Genomic DNA, 18717 nt, shown 5'->3' with positions numbered 1-18717 from the left:
ATAACAGGTGTAATGTGATCATTAGGAGAGAGGCAGGAAGAGTCCGTGTCTTTTGTCAGCGGTGTTGCAAAGTAACTAAGTACTGTACATGTACACTTTTGAGGTACTTGTACTTTACTCTTAGATCAGACTTTAGTTCCACCTGGAGTAAATCCACAAGCTACCCTGCAGTATACAAAGTCATTCAAACTAGCTGCACCTTCACCAGCTTTGAGAACACTTTCATGATCAATCATTATAAAACATATCATATATATTATTCTGAAATGGACCAATCTGCACAACGACTACTTTTACTGTCGCTACTTTTACTATATTTAGATGAGAATACTTTTCTACTTTCACTTGAGGAACATTTTGAATGCAGTACTTTTACTGTAACAGAGTATTCCTACACTCTGGTACTCAAGTACAAGGTGTGTGTGTGTGTGTGGAAAGCACAAATTCTGCACAAAAATACAGTTATTTGGTAAATGTCTCCCTGTATTTTCACAGGTCGGCCTCAGTTGATTGGTTCCTCTGAGACAATCAGGGCTCCTCTGGGTGGTGATGTCATCCTGCCGTGTGTTGTGCAGCCTCAGATCAACATGGAGGATTTGAAGGTGATGTGGTGGAGGCCCGACATCCTTGTGGACCCAAACTGGTACTGTGGCGGCTAGATTACCATTCAATTACGCTTCGTCATGACGTGTAAACATAATAAAAGTATGTACTAAAGTTAAAGGTCTCCTATTATACTATTTTTAAGCATATATTATAGGTCTCAGATAAATACAAAACATGTCTATAAAGTGTTTTGCTCAAAATACCAAACAGATCACCCATTCTAGCCTCATCCCCCTCTATTTCAGCCCTGTTACTAAATTGCTGATTCTGGGTCAGTAGCTTTAATACAAATACAAACATGTAAAAGAAAAGAAGGAAAAGAGAGAGGGTTTTGTTTTCTGACACCTTGTGAGTCTCCTTACACGCCGGGGAGACAAATGTATGTATAAAAGACATCATAAAGTGCATTCTGCATGATAGGAGAGCTTTAAAGTTTCAGGATATTTAACAAAGCAAATAAACAATAAACAAACAGAATCATCGAGTCAACCAAAGATCTCAGAGCTAAGCTCCCCCCATTGTCACACTACTAACCTCCACATACACCAGGAGTGGAGTGCACCAGCTGGGCGTAAAAAAGTAGGGCTTAACTACATCCGACGTAGTGATTCGAATTTACACCGAGTGCACCAAGCCTGACTAGTCTCGGGCGTAGCTGCGCCTGGTCTTAAGATGCGCGTCCACGTGAATACACGCAAAACAGTAATTGTTGCCAAGCAACGCCATTTTACAGACTCAGCGGACCGCAGAGAAGAGGGAATTCCCACACCCACAGCGTCATCGATGACTCAAGGGGAATTCCAAATGGCCACACCCCGAAAGAGAAAGAGGGATTTGTCAGAGCTACAGCGGGAACTGACGGAGAAAGAAATCGTTCGTGTGGAGGTGGAGACCGTCAAATTGAGAGCGGAACAGGAAAAAATGGAGCTGGAGAAGGAGAAATTGAGACTCTTCTTAATGCCCTTTCATTGTTAAACATGTAAACAAGACGCCCTGCCATCGTTAATATCCTTCTTGCCTGTTTTACGTTACTATGGATACTAGTCTCTCTTTCCGATTTACGCCTGCTCCATACTAGGCGTAAAAGTTACACCCGGGCGCAACGCATACAGGGCTTAAGTCTAAGTGGTGCACTAGTCATAACTTTAGTTTGGTCTTAACCTTCGGTTCTACGTCGGTCGTAGAGTTACGCCCAGCTTACGCCCAGCTGGTGCACTCCACTCCAGGTACCTTAATACCATAAACCACACCCACAACTGCTGGTAACGATCAATTACCAATGTGTGTGTGGTTTTATAAATAATAAATAAACATATAAACAGGGGCTAACTCAGCATTTTGTCTCCTACAGGTACGTTCACCTGTACCATGAAAAGCAGCATCAGGAGGCCCAGACGATGCCGTCGTACGCTGGGAGGACGGAGATGTTCGCAGACGGCCTGAAACTCGGGAACGTTTCCCTCCGGATCAGAAACCTGAAGCTCTCTGATGACGGGAGATACAGATGTATCATCCCACACCTGCCGTTAGATACCACCATAAAGCTGGAAGTCTTTGGTACGTTTGCACTTTTTTCTTTTTCAAAGAGTCCGACTCTCTATATCAGGAGTGGCCAACCCGCGGCTCTCGAGCCGCATGCGGCTCTTTGCCTAGTTTCATGCGGCTCTTCAGTTCATATCGAATTGTATATGTGTGAGTTTGGGGGAGAGACACTGACTCCTGACTAGTGTTGCACGGTGTACCGATACTTGAAGGGTACCGCGATACCCTGCCGTTAAAAACGTTACGATTCCTCCGTTTCATTAGTATCGGTACTTTAAGAATGACGGGGGAAAGTACTCCGGTGAGAAAGCACCGTTTTAATAAGAGCCGTGTGTGTTCAGCGCTCTGCTTGCACTCCCTGCACTGCAGCCGTGCCTGCAGTCCCGCCCCTCTCAAGCACGCTCTAAGTCCCTCCCCTCTCAAGCACGCTCTAAGTCCCTCCCCTCTCTCGTGCACGCGCTAGCTGCCAGAGCATGTGAGAAAACGAGAAGCATGGCTGCAAGTGGGAGTGCAACTGCCGCTGTGCTCGGCTTGTTGACAAAAAAGACGCCGGAAGCGAAATTTGGAAGTATTTAAATTTTGAGCTATATCTCTGACAGTGAGGGCAAGCCTACGGACACCACGAGGCCTGTCTGTAAGAAATGTATTAATTTTATTTAATACGAATTCTTGTCATTTATTTTATTTATTGTTCTCATTGTTTAAAAGTTTGTGTTCTGGTTCTGGTGTGAACTAAAGCACAATAATTACATTTAATACTGTTTCCCTTTTTTTAAGAAAAGTATCGAAAAAGAATCGGAATCGCAATTCTTGACTTGGTATCGAAACCAAAATGTTGGTATCGTGACAACACTAGCTACTCCTGACAGTTAACCTGATATTTAGTAGGTCTGTTAAGTATTGAATGCTGATCATTCTGATGTAATTTGGCCGGTCAAAGTAGTTTGGACTCGGATAAAATCGCTCCGTTACTTTCGACCCGTGTTACTTTTGTCCCGGCTCTCCCTACTTGTGTGTGGCTTGTATGAGAGGATGAATGACAGCGCGTCTAATTTTGATGTGGCCCAAGAGCCAATCACAATAATACCTGCGATGCAGTGAACCAATTTGAGGGGGGGGGGGGGAAACCTATCGTTGACTAAACACTATCCAGTGTTTCCCCTACCATTGTCTTGGAGGGGTGCTGCGCCCCGCCAACAGAGCCCCGCGCCCCTCCCTGAAATTCAAGGTGTTTAAAAAATATATATAATTTTTTTTAAATATAAATATATAGCACCAAATTGCAAATAATCTATAACTACTGTCACTTTTCACATTGAACATGTGCTCTTTTATTAAATAAACTAAACGCTTTCATCTTAAGTTGTGAGTTTAGTGTTTTTGACCCTAAGAAACACTGATGCATTAATCAATAACAATAATCCACAGCTCCTCTCTCTGCTCCAGAGGATTTAAAAAATATATATCCCAATGCCACAAAAATGCATCAGTGACGTGGTTGAAATCTTGTCTCCAGAAAACAAAAAACTGAAACAAGCGGTATCAGTGACTGTGTGTTTGATGTGGCTCTTTGCAGTAACATAGAACAAATGTGGCTCTTAACCTCTGACTGGTTGGCCACCCCTGCTCTATATACTCACTTTTTTGTTTTTTTTCAGCTCTTTAACCTGTTAAACCCGGAAGCCCCCTGTGTCTCAGGGCTTCTTAAAATGTAATAAACTATGAATATGTCATACTCACTTAACGGGAAGAAACTCAGCTAACTGATGATATGATCCAGTTTTACCGAAACAAAACACAAGTCTCAGAAGAAGTGTCTAAATGAGCCCTGAGCGGAAAATGCTAACGAACTTAGCACAGAACTCAAGGTGTAAATACTTTATTACTTATCGGATCTGCACAAACAAGACATCAGCTAGCAAGCTGAGATTCCACAGATTCTAGAGGTATAAGTATCATCACTGAGCGGCATGGGAAGCAAACCCAGACATCACACAACGTAGCTTTCGGTAGCAAAAACAGAAAATAGTCTTACCTTAGCTGTTGCTCTGGTCTAAACTGGTCTGCAATGGCATTAAAACGATAAAAACGCTGCTGAAGGTTAATCCACAGGTTAATCCAATGTGTCTGTCACTTTGAAATTATTACTGATCATCCATCTTCATATTTATGGAAAAAACTGAGTTTTCATATATAGCTGCTATAATAGCTACCAGAGTGTATGACAGCTTCCGGTTTTGGGCATTCTGGCTGCGCAGCACTCACACACCAATGGGTAATGTTTAGATGGATTTTAGGAACTTCCCCTCGATTCTAGTGGCTCTTGCGGTTAAAAAGATATGCCAATCATCAAAATATACTGAGGGAGCCAGAGATATGGAAAATCCACCCAAATGACCCCAGAAATGTTTCTTTTTGCTAAATCTCTCTAAAAAGGTCAAATGTCACTTCTTTTGTATCAATCTTGATACAGGGTACTTATTATATGTTATAGTTTGGATTCCTAAAGCTTTTAGTCTCCGATCCCATCATTCAACGGTGGTTTTCACTATAAGTAAACTTTTTTTTTTTTTGGACGGACACAATAATTTGATGAGTCTGAATACCAACAGAAGAATATTGCAGGGGATTTTGGCAAAAATGTTTGGGCCGCTACCCGCACGGTTAGCTGTGTTGCTCATTCCACGAATGCACGATCCTTACAAGTTGTACCTCGTTGTAAAGGTGACTAATCAGGCTTTCCAACGATATAAAATACTATAGCAATTGGTATTATTAAAGAGGAGGAATAATCGACCGAAATAACGTTTCCGATTTTTAGGAGTTGATATAACATCTATTACAAGGTTCAAGGTTCTTTATTTAGTCGTTCGAACATAGCTACAGTGTAGTTATGCCGATGAAAATCTTGTGTCACAGGCTTCTCCAACAGAGCAACACAAAATATAGTGCAAGTAAATAGTAAATACCAAAAGAAAAATTGTTTAAAAAAAGTGAAATAGTGAAATAAGAATCTATATGCAAGTTATTGGAATGATATATTAGATAATAGATAAATAATGACTAAGTAGGATGTTATGAAATAGTTTCAGCAGTTCAGGTGTTTAACCAACACATCCTCACTCCCAGGTCGGCCTATGTTGACGTTATGTCAAGTCCCCTGTGTCGGCTTTTTCCAACACAAGAGGGGCGGGCCCTTAGCGTACATTTTCAACTTTCCGGGATGTCCATAGGTCCATAGATCACTTAATCGCACAATGGCATGTCCATTAATACAGATTTCAGTATTCTGAGCCCCTACTCTCCCCATAACTGACGGCAACAAAAGTTGAAATAAAAACAATAAGTGTGGCTTGATATTGAGTTAGAAAAAGGTTGATACACGCTGTGAGAATGGATCTGCGGGTAGCATTCACTCGCGATCTCAAGTCGTCTACAACATACGTTTAGGGAGCTATATAGAAGCCTATGGACATCCCGGAAAGTTGAAAATGTACGCTAAGGGCCCCCCCTTTGCGTTGGAAAAAGCCGACACAGGGCACTTGACATAACGTCAACATAGGCCGACCTGGGAGTGAGGATGTGTTGGTTTAACAGTCTTATGGCCTGTGGGATGAAACTGTCCCTGAGTCTGGTGGTTCTTGTCCGAATGCTGCGGTACCGCCTGCCAGACGGCAGCAGACAGAACAGTTTGTGGCTGGGGTGATGGGGGTCTTTTGTAATCCTGAGAGCTTTCTTCCTGAGCCGCTGGGAGTGCAGCTCCTCCATGGATGGCAGCTCCGTCCTGGTGATGTTTTGTTTTCACCACCCTCTGTAAAGCCTTACGGTGCAGCTGCCGTACCAGGCCGTGATGCAGCCAGTCAGGATGCTCTCTATGGTGCACCTGTAGAAGTTGCAGAGTATCCTGGAGTCTATGTTGATTACGTCATTCGTGTTTTTGGTCGACTAAAAGATGCAAACTTGTCCACATTCTTCAAGCCCTTGCACACACCGTGTAGCAAATGTGTTATCCAGCATGGTTTGTACATATGTTTAATGATAATTCATTATAATGAACAACTGTTGCTTTTTCAGAACCGATCTCTGATGACACTTTGACGACCACACAGTTTCCAGGAAATCTCCAAACTCCAGATCCAAAAAATGAGACTGATGTCAAAGGTAAGAAGGAGAGAACAAAGTGAAGAGTTTCAAGACGGTCTGTTGTGTGGCAGTTACTGAAGACGTTGTCTCTTTGGGTTTTAGTTGGTCAGCACAATTGGAGCTCGTGGGTCGTGGTTCTGTCAATCTGCATCTTAGTGGTCGTGGCTGTTGGAGCTGGTGGATGTTTCTTGAAAAATAAATATCAGAGACGACATGTAAGTCAGAAGGAAACATGTGTTGCTGCTTCTTGAGTGTATTCTGACAGAACGTCTCTAGAGGGAGACAGTTTAATAATTATTATTATTTACATTTCTCTTCTCCCTCCAGCCGCCGGACTACAGGGTCTCAGGAACCAAATCACCTCCTTCCTCCCCTGGTCAATATGTGGGGATAAGAGCATCAGATGTGGGATTCAGACCTGCAGCACGCCTGGACACAAATGGACCGACCGGGGAAACAACATCTTGAAACGCAAAGCATTACTGAAAGGACTTTATCTTTTCTACTTGTTCCAGATGAGGACCGAGCGTATTGGGCCAATAACACGTCTTTACCTGGCTCCAAAATGGTGGGTTGAGCTTAGGGCTGTGCGATTATGGCAAAAATCATAATCACGATTATTTGGTCAATAATTGATATCACGATTATTTTGACGATTATTCATTGACCATTTATTGAACTTTAAAACAAATAATATTTTACCAATAAACAAGATCAACAAATGTGTTGGAGCACACTTCCAAAACCATACTAAACATATATTAATATGATAAATAAAAATAAATTAGACCAAAATAAATTAAATCAAATATGATGCAGTGCACTGTCACAACCTACTGAAAACTCCTTAACATATAGCCAACATGTTGGTAAAACATATTCAACATATTACACTCAGTTAAACGTTGAAGGCTGGCCAACCGTCATGGTCCAGAAGTAACAGGAAATACATGTTGAACTACAATTTAAGACCAAATAAAAATGTTTAGGCCACCATGGCAAATGCTGGTAGGGCTGCTCATGTCTTAAATACCAGCCTGTTTACATGGTCTGGTTTCAGAGATGAGCGCAGGCAGGTGACGATATTGCAACCTGCACTGAAGACCCTCTCTGAAGAGGAACTTGTGGCAGTGCTGCCACATATGACACAGGAAAAAAAGAAAAGACTCTGAAGAACCCTTTCTTTGCCATTATATAAAAATAGTGTTGCTACAAAAGTATAAATTAGGCTTACTAATAAGACAACTCAGATCTGAAGCTACACAGTAATCTGCTGCAGCAAAAGTGCAATAAAAAAGACAACATTAATAGAATCAAACCCATTTTTTGTTTCATTTTATTAGAGTATAAAAAGAAATGCCTTTAAAATAGGATGCAAGCAACACTAGTTTCTGAACTGATAGACTATAATCAATTTAAACAGAACAGATCTTAATGTTTGCATTCTTATACCATTTTGTACAATAATTATCATGAATAAATTCAAACAAACTTACAGCAGATTAATAACAGTATCTAAATTGAGTTTTTATTATATCAAAAACCTGTTGAAATGCTGCTGTTATTTTTACTGTCCCACAAAAGCGCGTCGCAGCCTCCAGGAAAGCTTCTTTCATAACTTCGCCGTCTTTGAAAGACTTCATGTGTTTTAGAACGTGCCTGACACGATAAGATGCTATGGTAGCAGCCTTGCTCTTGTTGTTGGGCCTGGTGGAAATGGACTGCTGTGCATTTAGCTGTGCTCTCAGGCCCCTCCCCTTTTGGAGCGTAGGGCAGAATTAGGAGGGAATTCCGTCTCGTAGCGTTTGTGCACTGTTTTCAAATGCCGCTCCTAAATTACCCTTCTTCGATAAAGCCACGCTCGCATTGCAGATGAGACAGATGGACTTTGAATTGGAATAGATACAAAAATAATGATCCTCCCACTCGGAGTGAAAATTATATATTTTGGGCTTTTTTGCTGCTGCCATAATTGTGGTCTTGTGTGTGTGTGGACTGTCACTCCTGTTGACCATCCATGCTGTTGACACGGACAACGTCAGCGAACTAGTGCACTGCTCACCAGCCACGCCCGGACACATGGGGTGAGGCCGGCCAATCACAAAGCTTTGATGCGTTCAAGTGCATTATTCTGGCACGGGAACATTATGTTACAGGACATTAACGATAAAACAGAATATTGTTGTTCTATTTTTAGACACATCTCGCGATCGACTGGGAATTTCCCCGCGACCCTTCTTTTTAACTAGTTGCTGCTCTTGTTCTGACATCTTCGCTTGCGCTGAACACTCACAACACATGTCACTCCCACGTGGCCGAGTGGGCTTTTAGGGAGGGGCGAAAGCGCACCCAGCAAAATAATCGTATTTTGTCAATTATGCTGTTTTCATAATCGTCGCAAACCATAATCGTAATCGCGATTAAAATACGATTAATTGCACAGCCCTAGTTGAGCTCCTCGTCAATATCAGGACGGCAGAAAGTATTCTGTATCGTAGCATTTAGTTTAGAGTTTGTATCTTCATACCAAGTGTTGAGCACAAAACAAAACAACTAGCACAAACAGATAGTGAAAACAAAGCGGCAATGCTATAGGAGTAACGGTACGTCCACAACGCAGCGTTGCCTGCTCCAGCGGAGACCCGTCCCATTCACTTTGAATGGGGTGACGTCACGCGTTGCTGAACTGCATTGTGGTTCCGTTGCTCGCTTCAAAAGTTTGAGAAAAGTTCAACTTTTGAAGCGTCGACAGAAGCGCCAGCCAATCTAATCATATGCCAGAACAAGCTCTAGCCAATCAAACCGCGTGCTTGTGTGTCCGGGGCGGGAGATTAATGTGATTGGTTGTTGGTCGCACGCCCACCGGCAAGCTTCAACGCGACGGAACCGTGTACTCTTGGACTCATTTTGTTTTCTTTGTACCGTTTCTGTTTCTGATTTGATGTAAAGCGTCTTTTGGCATTAGGAAAAGCGCTATCAAAGTCCAATGTATTATTATTATTATTGTACTTTTTCTTATCACAGTAAATATAGCGTGTGTGTGCATTGAGGGCTTTGATACCCCACAGATTGATCACTAAAAACTAACTAACTGACGGTGATCTACCAGCACTCGAAAGATGTTCGTCTCTATCTCACTAACGGGATCCAACTAGCCGTTACTTGAATTACAGTTTTCTGACGTTAGCTAACTAGCCACGTTAGCTCAGTTACTCTCCTACACTGTAAACATCAGCAATAAGGTGGGCAAAGTGCCCCCCCCCCCCCCCCCATGTATGAATGAATGTGCGTATGCAAATGCTTACTTGCTTTAATTTAAATGAAGTTTAACCTTACATATCTGCGGAATGTTTACTCGTTTAGCTAGAAGGAACTGAGGGTACATTTAGTGGTTAAATACATATTTTCATTTACACAAGATATGTATTTGTAATGTCGTGTTTATGTGACAAACTCTGACTCAAAATGTCCATCATGCCGTAACAAGTGCATGATGGACGTCGCTCAGGAACTAAGCAGAAGACCAAATATCTCCAACACTGTCAGTGTCTTATTTTGTAAAATGATGTAAATTTAATAAAAATGTTTTGTTTTTTTTCTCCCACCGTGTGAGTGCCTATTTCAAAAAGTGTTAAAAGTATAAATTAATATGATCATTTAGTCTTGTCTTCCCTCTGCTCCATGTTCGGTCGTCTTCTTCCATGTTCCTCCATGTTTGTCCCTGTTGGTTTTTTCTTGTTTTTTTCTTGTCCACAGCTTTTGTTAATTAAAGCTTGCTTGTTGTTGTACCTTGTACCCCTTCTCCTCATTCTGCATTTGGGTCCTGATTTTCCCCAACCCTGACAATATTGTACTTTAGTAAAAGTAAAAAGTACTCAGATCTAGTACTTGAATAAAAGTAGAAGTACCCAGATATTGTACTTGAGTAAAGCACCAGAGTGTATGTGCAGGGGCGGTTCTAGGGGGGGCCAGTGACCCCCTAACACTGACCTGTGGCCCCCCTAAAAATGAAAAATGTATGATTTATTGAATGACTGAATAGGCGGAACTAACGTTATTCGTCATTCTAGTCAGACCCATTAGAGCGGTGCACTCACTTTCACTCTCCGGCTGAAGCGCGCGAAAAACAAACACTTTTCATCTCGGATCATCAGAGCCTGTTGCATCCAAGAAAGACTGATTGAAACCTACGTTTCGAGAGACTACCACGATAATTGAAGGTGAGTTAAACTATTGTATCCGTGTAATTGTAGATGTAAAGTAGAGATGTAACTGTTCATTGCCTTTATTTTTATATAAATATGGTGTTCGTGCAAACATTGCACTATAACTTAAGCTGAAGCTAACAGTAATAACTATAAGATCTATCTGAAATAAATAAGTGCACTGAAACAAATACCAATAACTGTATTGCATTGTTTTCTTATACGCAATTCCTTCATACTGTCTAGTTCTCTTTTTCGTCCTGCATTTATTGTGCCCCCCTCAGAAAATAACTGGCCCCCCAGTGGCCCCCCCAGTCAAATTGATCTAGAACTGCCACTGTGTAGGAGTACTCAACGTGTACTTAAGTACTTGAGGAAATGTAACTTCCCACCTCTGCCTGTGATCCTGCTGAACTTGAATGCATCTTTTAGGCAAAAATGAAATGTCTTCCTATATTTGCTTTAATCGGAGCTGGAGTTGAAGGTGTGTGACATGTTTCTTTAAGAAATGGTCAGCCAATATTTACATTCAACTTCACCTTAAACCATGGGTCGGCAACAGGCGGCCCGCGGGCCATTGTTGGCCCGCCAGTAATAATATTTGGCCCGTAATTTTCAGAATCAAAAATAAAATATTATTTTGAGATTTTTTTTTTTTTTTTTTTTACAACATAGGACCACAGTCGCACATCAGGGTTTCCGTTAGCCGCCGATCGATCGGCCGCCGGTCATTATCGGCCGATATTCACTCTTAATAGTTTGATCGGTGCTCTCTATAAAGGCCGATCAGGAGAGCTGGATCTGATCGATATGGACATAAACGCGAGTGAAGTATAACCGGACCCGAGAGAGAGATCAGATCAGCTGCTGAGTCTGACGGAGACAGGCAGCTCTGCATAATCTGAAGCCCCGCCCACTGTTTAGCGAGCTGCTTGAGAAACTGACGGGCTGTCAGGAGAGAGAGGGAGGGAGAGGGGAAAAGAGAGCATCCGTTTCTCCCGTGTTATTATTCAAAGTTAATGTACACTTTTGAATAATGTACGTCTTCATCTACAAGTAGTTTGTTTGAATGTAATACTTATGTTGTTTGTTGTTTGTGGAATCATTTATTGAAAAATTAATCTGAACTTTTCGATCTGTAACGATTATAAACTGAAGCAATATAAAAATGAGCCCCGTGAACTGAGTTTTAAACATCAGCAGATTACCTGCTAACGGAAACTCTGCTACACAATTCTTATTATTATTGAAACATGACCGGTGAGTTTCAAATTTTGTCCGGTAAAATAAATTCTGTCCCGACATATCCGCTTACATTCATAATGTCAGCGGAGGGAGGGGAAGCGGCGCTGTGGAAGAGCAGGGTGGAGGGAGAGCTGTCATCTTCCCTTTACAAGCTTCAAACATGTATTTATCGGGTGATTTTGGAAATACCAAGACTTTGTTTATTTAAAATCAAACAAAACACCCGAACCCCGAAAAACTATTTTTTTTACGCAAATCCACGTTTATTTTGAAATGAGCCGTTGCGACTTTCGACTGATTTCGATAGAGCGGGTCACATATGGCAAATGTGTGGTTGTGGGGAACCAGGTCAATTAAAGTACTTATTTAACTATTAAATACATTGAGTTTGAGTAAAATACTTGGTTACTGATTAATTTAGGTTATAATATATTAAATTGCAAAGCAAAACTGATGTAATTGATTTATTTTGTCCTTTGGTATTTTTTAAAGGTTTTCAACCTGAAAGAATCCTAATGTGTCCTTGAAAAGTTGAAATAAAGAAAAGGAAAAAGGATTCCAGTTGTCCATGCGTCCTCTGTTGCCCCTCAAGCCTCTCAAATGTGGGCAAACACTCAAATAAATGCCAAAAACCCAGAGAACTTGACAATACTTATCAGAATAATAATAATAACACTGCTACCTAGTTAATAACTCTACTTTACTCAGTGGAGGCTCGTCCATTGAGGAAAGGGAGGACCATCCTCCCTACAATTTCAGAGAAAAATAAACTTTGAAGAGAACAATTAATAGGCAACACCTCAATTTAAAAGATAAGTCTGTTAAAATACAGATAATAGCCCTGGCTTTGGGACTGAAATGGGGCTAGAGAGGACGAGCCTCCCTTTGGGCGGGTCTAGCCAGAGGCTCTGGATTGGTATCATCAGTGAACCAATCAGCGGATCTGACTGCGCATCAGAGTGTTGATGGAGGGTCATCAGCGATAGAGTTTTTTCTGAACCGGGGAACAGGGGCGCTGCGCCCTCTTACCAAAATCAATTCCTTGAATTAGGCTTTGATTATGTTCTGGCCCGCCATCTTGCGGCTCAGCAAAAAATTGGCCCAAGGCCAAACTTACTTGCGACACCCTCTATCCTTAGACCCTCTATCCTTAGACCCTCACATCGTACAAGGAAAAACTTCCAGAGAAAACCCACAGTTTAAAGGGGAAAATGGGAGAAACCTCAGGGAGAGCAACAGAGGAGGGATCCCTCTCCCAGGACGGACAGACGTGCAATAGATGCCGTGTGTAAATCGAAGAGATAATACATTTTACAGCATATAGACCGAATGTTAGGAAATGCATGTGTCTGTAATAAGAAGGTGAATCCACGAGGATGTCAGCTACAATCCTGTGGAAGCCATCAGGGAAGCAGCATGACGAGACCCAAGGCAGGACCGCAGAGACAGGTTCAGCCACGACCCGAAGTCCACGACTTAATCCAGAACTAAGGATAGAGGATCCAGGACTACAACAAGAGGATCAGCCTCGACTCCGGATCTCGGCGTAGATATAGATACAAAACAAGAAAACATTTGGCTGGGTTAATGGGAACAAGAGAATACACAGACACAGACAGAGAGACGGAAGAACAAGCACTCCCTTAGAATAAGTTAAGGGCAAAGGGTAGCAAGTGAGAGAGTAAGAAACATAGGTGGAGAGGCACACTCGGGGAACAAAGTCCCCACTGGAGCCTTAGTTGGAAATTGCTGAGAGATAGGGAGGTACGCTGTGTCTACGAATTGTAACACTCCCCGGCCTGTCTAAGCCACTCTACAAACCCTTTCCCTCTAATAAAACCTCGAGAGGTTAGAGAGGGAAAAGGGATAAAAGTTATTCTTGATAAGAGAAGCCTAAAAGGGCTTGAAAACAAATAAAAGGAGTTTAAAATCTATTCTGAACTGAACTTGAAGCCAGTGCAGTGAAGCCAGAATTGGGGTGATGTGGTCACGCTTTTTGTGGCCAGTGAGAAGACGTGCAGCTGCATTCTGAACTAGCTGCAGGCGTCTAATTGACGCCTGGTCCATACCCACATACAGAGCATTGCAGTAATCCAGTCTCGAGGTAACAAAGGCGTTAATAACCCTTTCTAGGTCTTTAAAAGATAAAAACGACTTGGTCTTGGCCAATAGTCGTATTTTAAAAAAGCAGGTCTTGACTACAGTGCTAACCTGCTTATCGAATTTAAAGGCGCTATTTTGAATGTTTTAGGTTTCTTTTGTGCAGAAAGGCTGCGAAGAACAAGGAACTTCAACTTCCTTCTTCCTGTATTAGATAGGTTTGTTAATATGAGGACGGTGGTCCGTTTCATATTTGTTTGGCTCACAGAGTTCATGGTGCTGTAGTCTATTTGAAAATCACCTTTTAAACACAGGTAATTAACCAGAGCAAAGCGCACAGATGATCTATCTTTACCAAAAGTTGTTCTGTCTCCACCTGAGCACGCGTCTGGTGAACCTGCAGTGCTTCTCAAAGTGTGGTCCACGGACCACTGGTGGTCCATGAGCGCCCCCTAGTGGTCCGTGAGTATATTGGTAAAATTTCACATTTGAAATAAATTAATTGATTTAAGTTTTTCGCACTCTCGCGGGAATATCTCCGCAATGGAACGAGCTTACGTTTCACTTTGATTGCATGATATAGCCCAGATAAGCACCTTCATCACACATGTTGCCACTTGTTTGTACAATTTTCAGGCGATTTGTAAAAAACGATGTGTTTTTGGATATTTGTGGAGTTAGGTGGTCCGCGAGTGTTTATTTATTGGTTAAGTGGTCCTTGGTATGAAAAAGTTTGAGAAACACTGCTGTAGAGGTTTTAATGGTCTGTTGCTGCTCCCTGCTGGAGGAAATGCTGATAACAAGTGTAACGTGATCAGTAGGAGAGAGGCAGGAAGTCACTTTGCAGATAACCAGTTCAATGTGATTCCACCTTTTTATAATCACGATACATAAACCTGTCTCTTTGTATTGATCTAAATGGAAAAAAGCTAACTTTCCTCTTATATACAGATATTGAATATATTTGTAGTATTGATTATTTTAACTTGATTAAAATGAACTTTTCACCTGAGCCTAGACAAATAAGAAGTGTTTCATTTAGAGTACTTTATTGTGGGAAAGTGAAAACGAGACAAGATTCACTTTATTCCAATATTGGACATTTTGTTGAAAAGTTGTAAGGCTGGCATTACTTACCCTTTGTATTGAAGAGGGTATTATTTAATCTTTACTTCGTGTATGTATCCATCATTATCTGCTTTAGATCTTCCTCGTTACCGGTCATGTATTTAGAAATGAAACAAGACAAAAGAGAACTCTACTGAAACCTGACTCCTCCTCACCTGAGGGGTTGTTTGACTGCGCACTTCTCCATTACGGATTCATTATAAACTACATTATAATAAACTCTCTTGAATCTAATGAGTTGCATCTTTGTTGCTTTATTTATCCAACGTATGTTCTCGTTGGAAAACCAGTGTCAAAGCACCGTCGCTCCTTCAAAATAAAACACTTTAAAGAGCGAAGTTACATCTCTTACTGGTGATGACAAACTGCAGGATGGACGGTGTCAGGTATTTCTGTTTTCTTAACAAATTCACAATGTTCATGATGATTATGTTTGATGCACTCCCGTTTTTAAAATGTTAAAAAGTTCACGGGACTCCAGGTACAGGTGTTGCCCTACGACTGCGCATGCGCCAGTTGCTTCTGATTTACGTGTTGGTGCTCAGTCGCGCTGTTTCTTTACAACAATATTTGCAAATCTTTCGCTCCTTATGGTCTTCTTCGTGTCTAGCTGGATTCTTCCTCTCCTGATCTGGGCTCTTGTTCTCCCGGTGGTCGTCGCAACGGAGCAGATTCAAGGTAACCAATGTTTGTGAAACTCTGAAGTTATTTCATCTTTTTCTCATTGGGAAAATGCTATTAACGGCTTTAGTAGGCTACGTTTATTGTAGTGGAAATAGGTTTGACAAATTACTTTATATGTAGTTTAGTCGACAGAAATGTACACCTGATTCCTACTTCCTCATAGTTTAGTGGGACTGGGAATAATCAGATCACACTTTCAGAGAATATAAAAGGAATTATTATTGTGCAGATTTTTCATTACTTCTTAAAAATGGATGTCATATCGGCCACTTTTTTCATTTGATGTCCTTATAACATCGTCTTTGTTAGAAAGGTTAGCAGAAACCTTGTAGGCCTCACCTGGAGGAATCTCCCTGTCACTCCTTGTCTGTGCGCACATCACACACCAAAATATGCACACACACCGATCAGCCTGTCCCACATTCCTCAACAGGAAACACTTCATTATAATTACTTTATAGTATCTACATATATATGTCGGTATAAGTATGAAGTTATTTATATGTAAATGAAAAGGCAACCACATTTGTATTTGATAAACATTATATTGGAAATATGACTTTTTGTTTTATTTTCACAATTTCCTTTATATTTCTTTCTTTATGATGTTCATACTGACGAGGATTGGGGCCATGTAAGACATTTTTGGGGGGATGTGACCGAAAAAGAAAATTGAATTCTGACTTTAATCAGATATAATTTTCAGAAAAAAAGAAATTATATATTTCGAAACAGAGGGCTTCATCATATATCTTTGCATGGGGCCTCATGTTGGCCAGGGACGGCCCCTGCATTTGGTCATTTGTTGTTGATCTGGGTGTTCACACGTCACAGAACCCAGGAAGCAAACAATGGAAAAGAGAAATGTCCAACGAGGCGTTCTGGGACAGCACAGACAGGTCTTCTCTGTGTTAGAGTTTTACTCGCTACAGGGTGTACTTTGAGGGTTTTGACTCTGCAGACTGTTTACATGCAGAAAAACCTTCATAACACACAAGGGGACGGGTAACAACCAGAAAAGCATGTCAAGGGACCTTTATATTTCTCCCTATATTTTCACAGGTCGACCTCAGCCTGAAAACTCAGGTTCCTCTGAGCCAATCAGGGCTCCTCTGGGTGGTGATGTCATCCTGCCGTGTGTTGTGCAGCCTCAGATCAATATGGAGGATTTGACGGTGATGTGGTGGAGGCCCGAAATCCTTGTGGACCCAAACTGGTACTGTGGCGGCTAGATTACCATTCAATTACGCTTCCTCATGACGTGTATAAATACTAAAAGTCCGTACTAAAGTTAAAGGTCTCCTATTATACTATTTGTAAGCATATATTATAGGTCTCAGATAAATACAAAACATGTCTACAAAGTGTTTTGCTCAAAATACCAAACAGATCACCCATTCTAGCCTCATCCCCCTCTATTTCAGCCCTGTTACTAAAGTCAGAGTAAGCTGACTTACTCAAAGTCAGCTTTATTTTCAAAATTACTACATGTGTTATACATCCAGAAATCTCGAGATACCGTTTTCCACAGTCCCACAGTGTGACATATATACATAAAACGGGCCTAGATAACCGGGGTATACAGTTTAAAATGTTAATAATATGTTTAAAATGTTCAAAGTACAGTTTCAGTGCAGTAGCAGGGCAGAAAGGTGACTGGTGCTGGAGGAGGGAAGGTTGTGTGTGTGTGTGTGTGTGTGTGTGTGTGTGTGTGTGTGTGTGTGTGTGTGTGTGTGTGTGTGTGTGTGTGTGTGTGTGTGTGTGTGTGTGTGTGTGTGTGTGTGTGTGTGTGTGTGTGTGTGTGTGTGTGTGGTGGATGTGTGTGTGTGTGTGTGTGTGTGTGTGTGTGTGTGTGTGTGTGTGTGTGTGTGTGTGTGTGTGTGTGTGTGTGTGTCCAGGACCATTTGGGGCAGGGGGGAAAGGTGGGAGGCAGGGTGGAGAGTTCAGGGGAGAGATGTCAGAGAGGGAGGGAGGAGAGAGAGTTCAGCATCCTGACCGCCTGGTGGAGGAAGCTGTCAGGATTTTTTTAATACAAACTAGGGCCGGGACTCGATTAAAAAAATTAATCTAATTAATTAGAGGCTTTGTAATTAATTAATCGAAATTAATCGCATTTTTAATCACATATAAATATTTGATCTGAGAACAGTGAGAAGCAATTTTTTTCACATGGATTTTAGTATACCATTAGGCGCATTCCCACCGCAGTACTTTTCCCACAAAGGTTCATGAGAACTTAGTTCATGAGAACTCTTTGAACCTGGGGGTGGATTAGGCAAATGAAGCCGCTGACGTCACTTCTTCTTCTTCTGCTTTGGGTTTACTGGCAGGCCGCAAACCACTTCACGGCGTATACTGCCGCCCAAAGTCCCCGGCCGGAAGTCCCCGGAGTTGGGGAAGGCTTCAGTAGAAGCTGCTGGGAGTCCCAGCAGCTTCTACTGAAGCCTTCCGAGTAAATCGCCAGAACGCCGACACCTCCTCATCTCCACCGCTCCCATGTTTTATTTTGTGTTGCCATAAGTTAGTCTCTCTGCGTTTCTGCGCTGGGCTAATGCTAATAATGCTAATGCGAGGATAATAAAATGGCGGCTTCACAAAACTTTTTGGGAGTTTTACGGGGCGTGGTTTGCAATCCGCCCAGCCAATCAGAAATATAGCTCTTTTCTCACAAGAGAGCCGTACGAAAGTCCCTGCTCTCTAGCAGCTCTCTGCTCTCTAGCAGGGACTTTCGTCGGGGTAAAAAGGTTCTCATGAACTAATTTTAGTACCGGCTCTTTTTGGTGCGAACGCGATAAAAGAGGCTAACGTCCACGCTAGCTGCTATATGTTTTGCATTGAGGTGATACTTGAGGCTTGATGTGCTGCGGTGATATGCGAATTCCTTTTTGCATAATTTGCACACAACCGTGCTCTTATCGACGCTTCCATCCGTCCGTTTTTTAAAACAACATTTCCCACTGTTGTTCACTGTGGTTTGTTGTTGTCTGAAGTCATGAACGTTAGTTGGTGCTCCAGTATAATCGGTACGCCTGAAACTCATCCAGTGAGAAACGTTCCGCGGTGC

General features: G+C 41.8%; 1 protein-coding gene across 1 annotated transcript; it reads left to right on the top strand.

The window, feature by feature from the left end:
* Window positions 1–495: 495 nt before the first annotated feature.
* On the top strand, window positions 496–7030 carry LOC117540662 (the record flags this gene model as incomplete). The annotated part of the gene is given in 5 exon segments (XM_034207426.1): window positions 496–643; window positions 1958–2163; window positions 6223–6309; window positions 6394–6506; window positions 6619–7030. Coding segments are annotated over 5 exon segments (695 nt in total), but the record flags the coding sequence as incomplete, so codon positions are not given.
* Between the last annotated feature and the right edge of the window lie 11687 nt (window positions 7031–18717).

Source organism: Gymnodraco acuticeps, unplaced genomic scaffold (assembly GCF_902827175.1).
Source record: "Gymnodraco acuticeps unplaced genomic scaffold, fGymAcu1.1, whole genome shotgun sequence".
NCBI classification, from domain to species: Eukaryota; Metazoa; Chordata; class Actinopteri; order Perciformes; family Bathydraconidae; genus Gymnodraco; species Gymnodraco acuticeps.
This window is presented reverse-complemented; position numbering and strand designations above follow the sequence as displayed.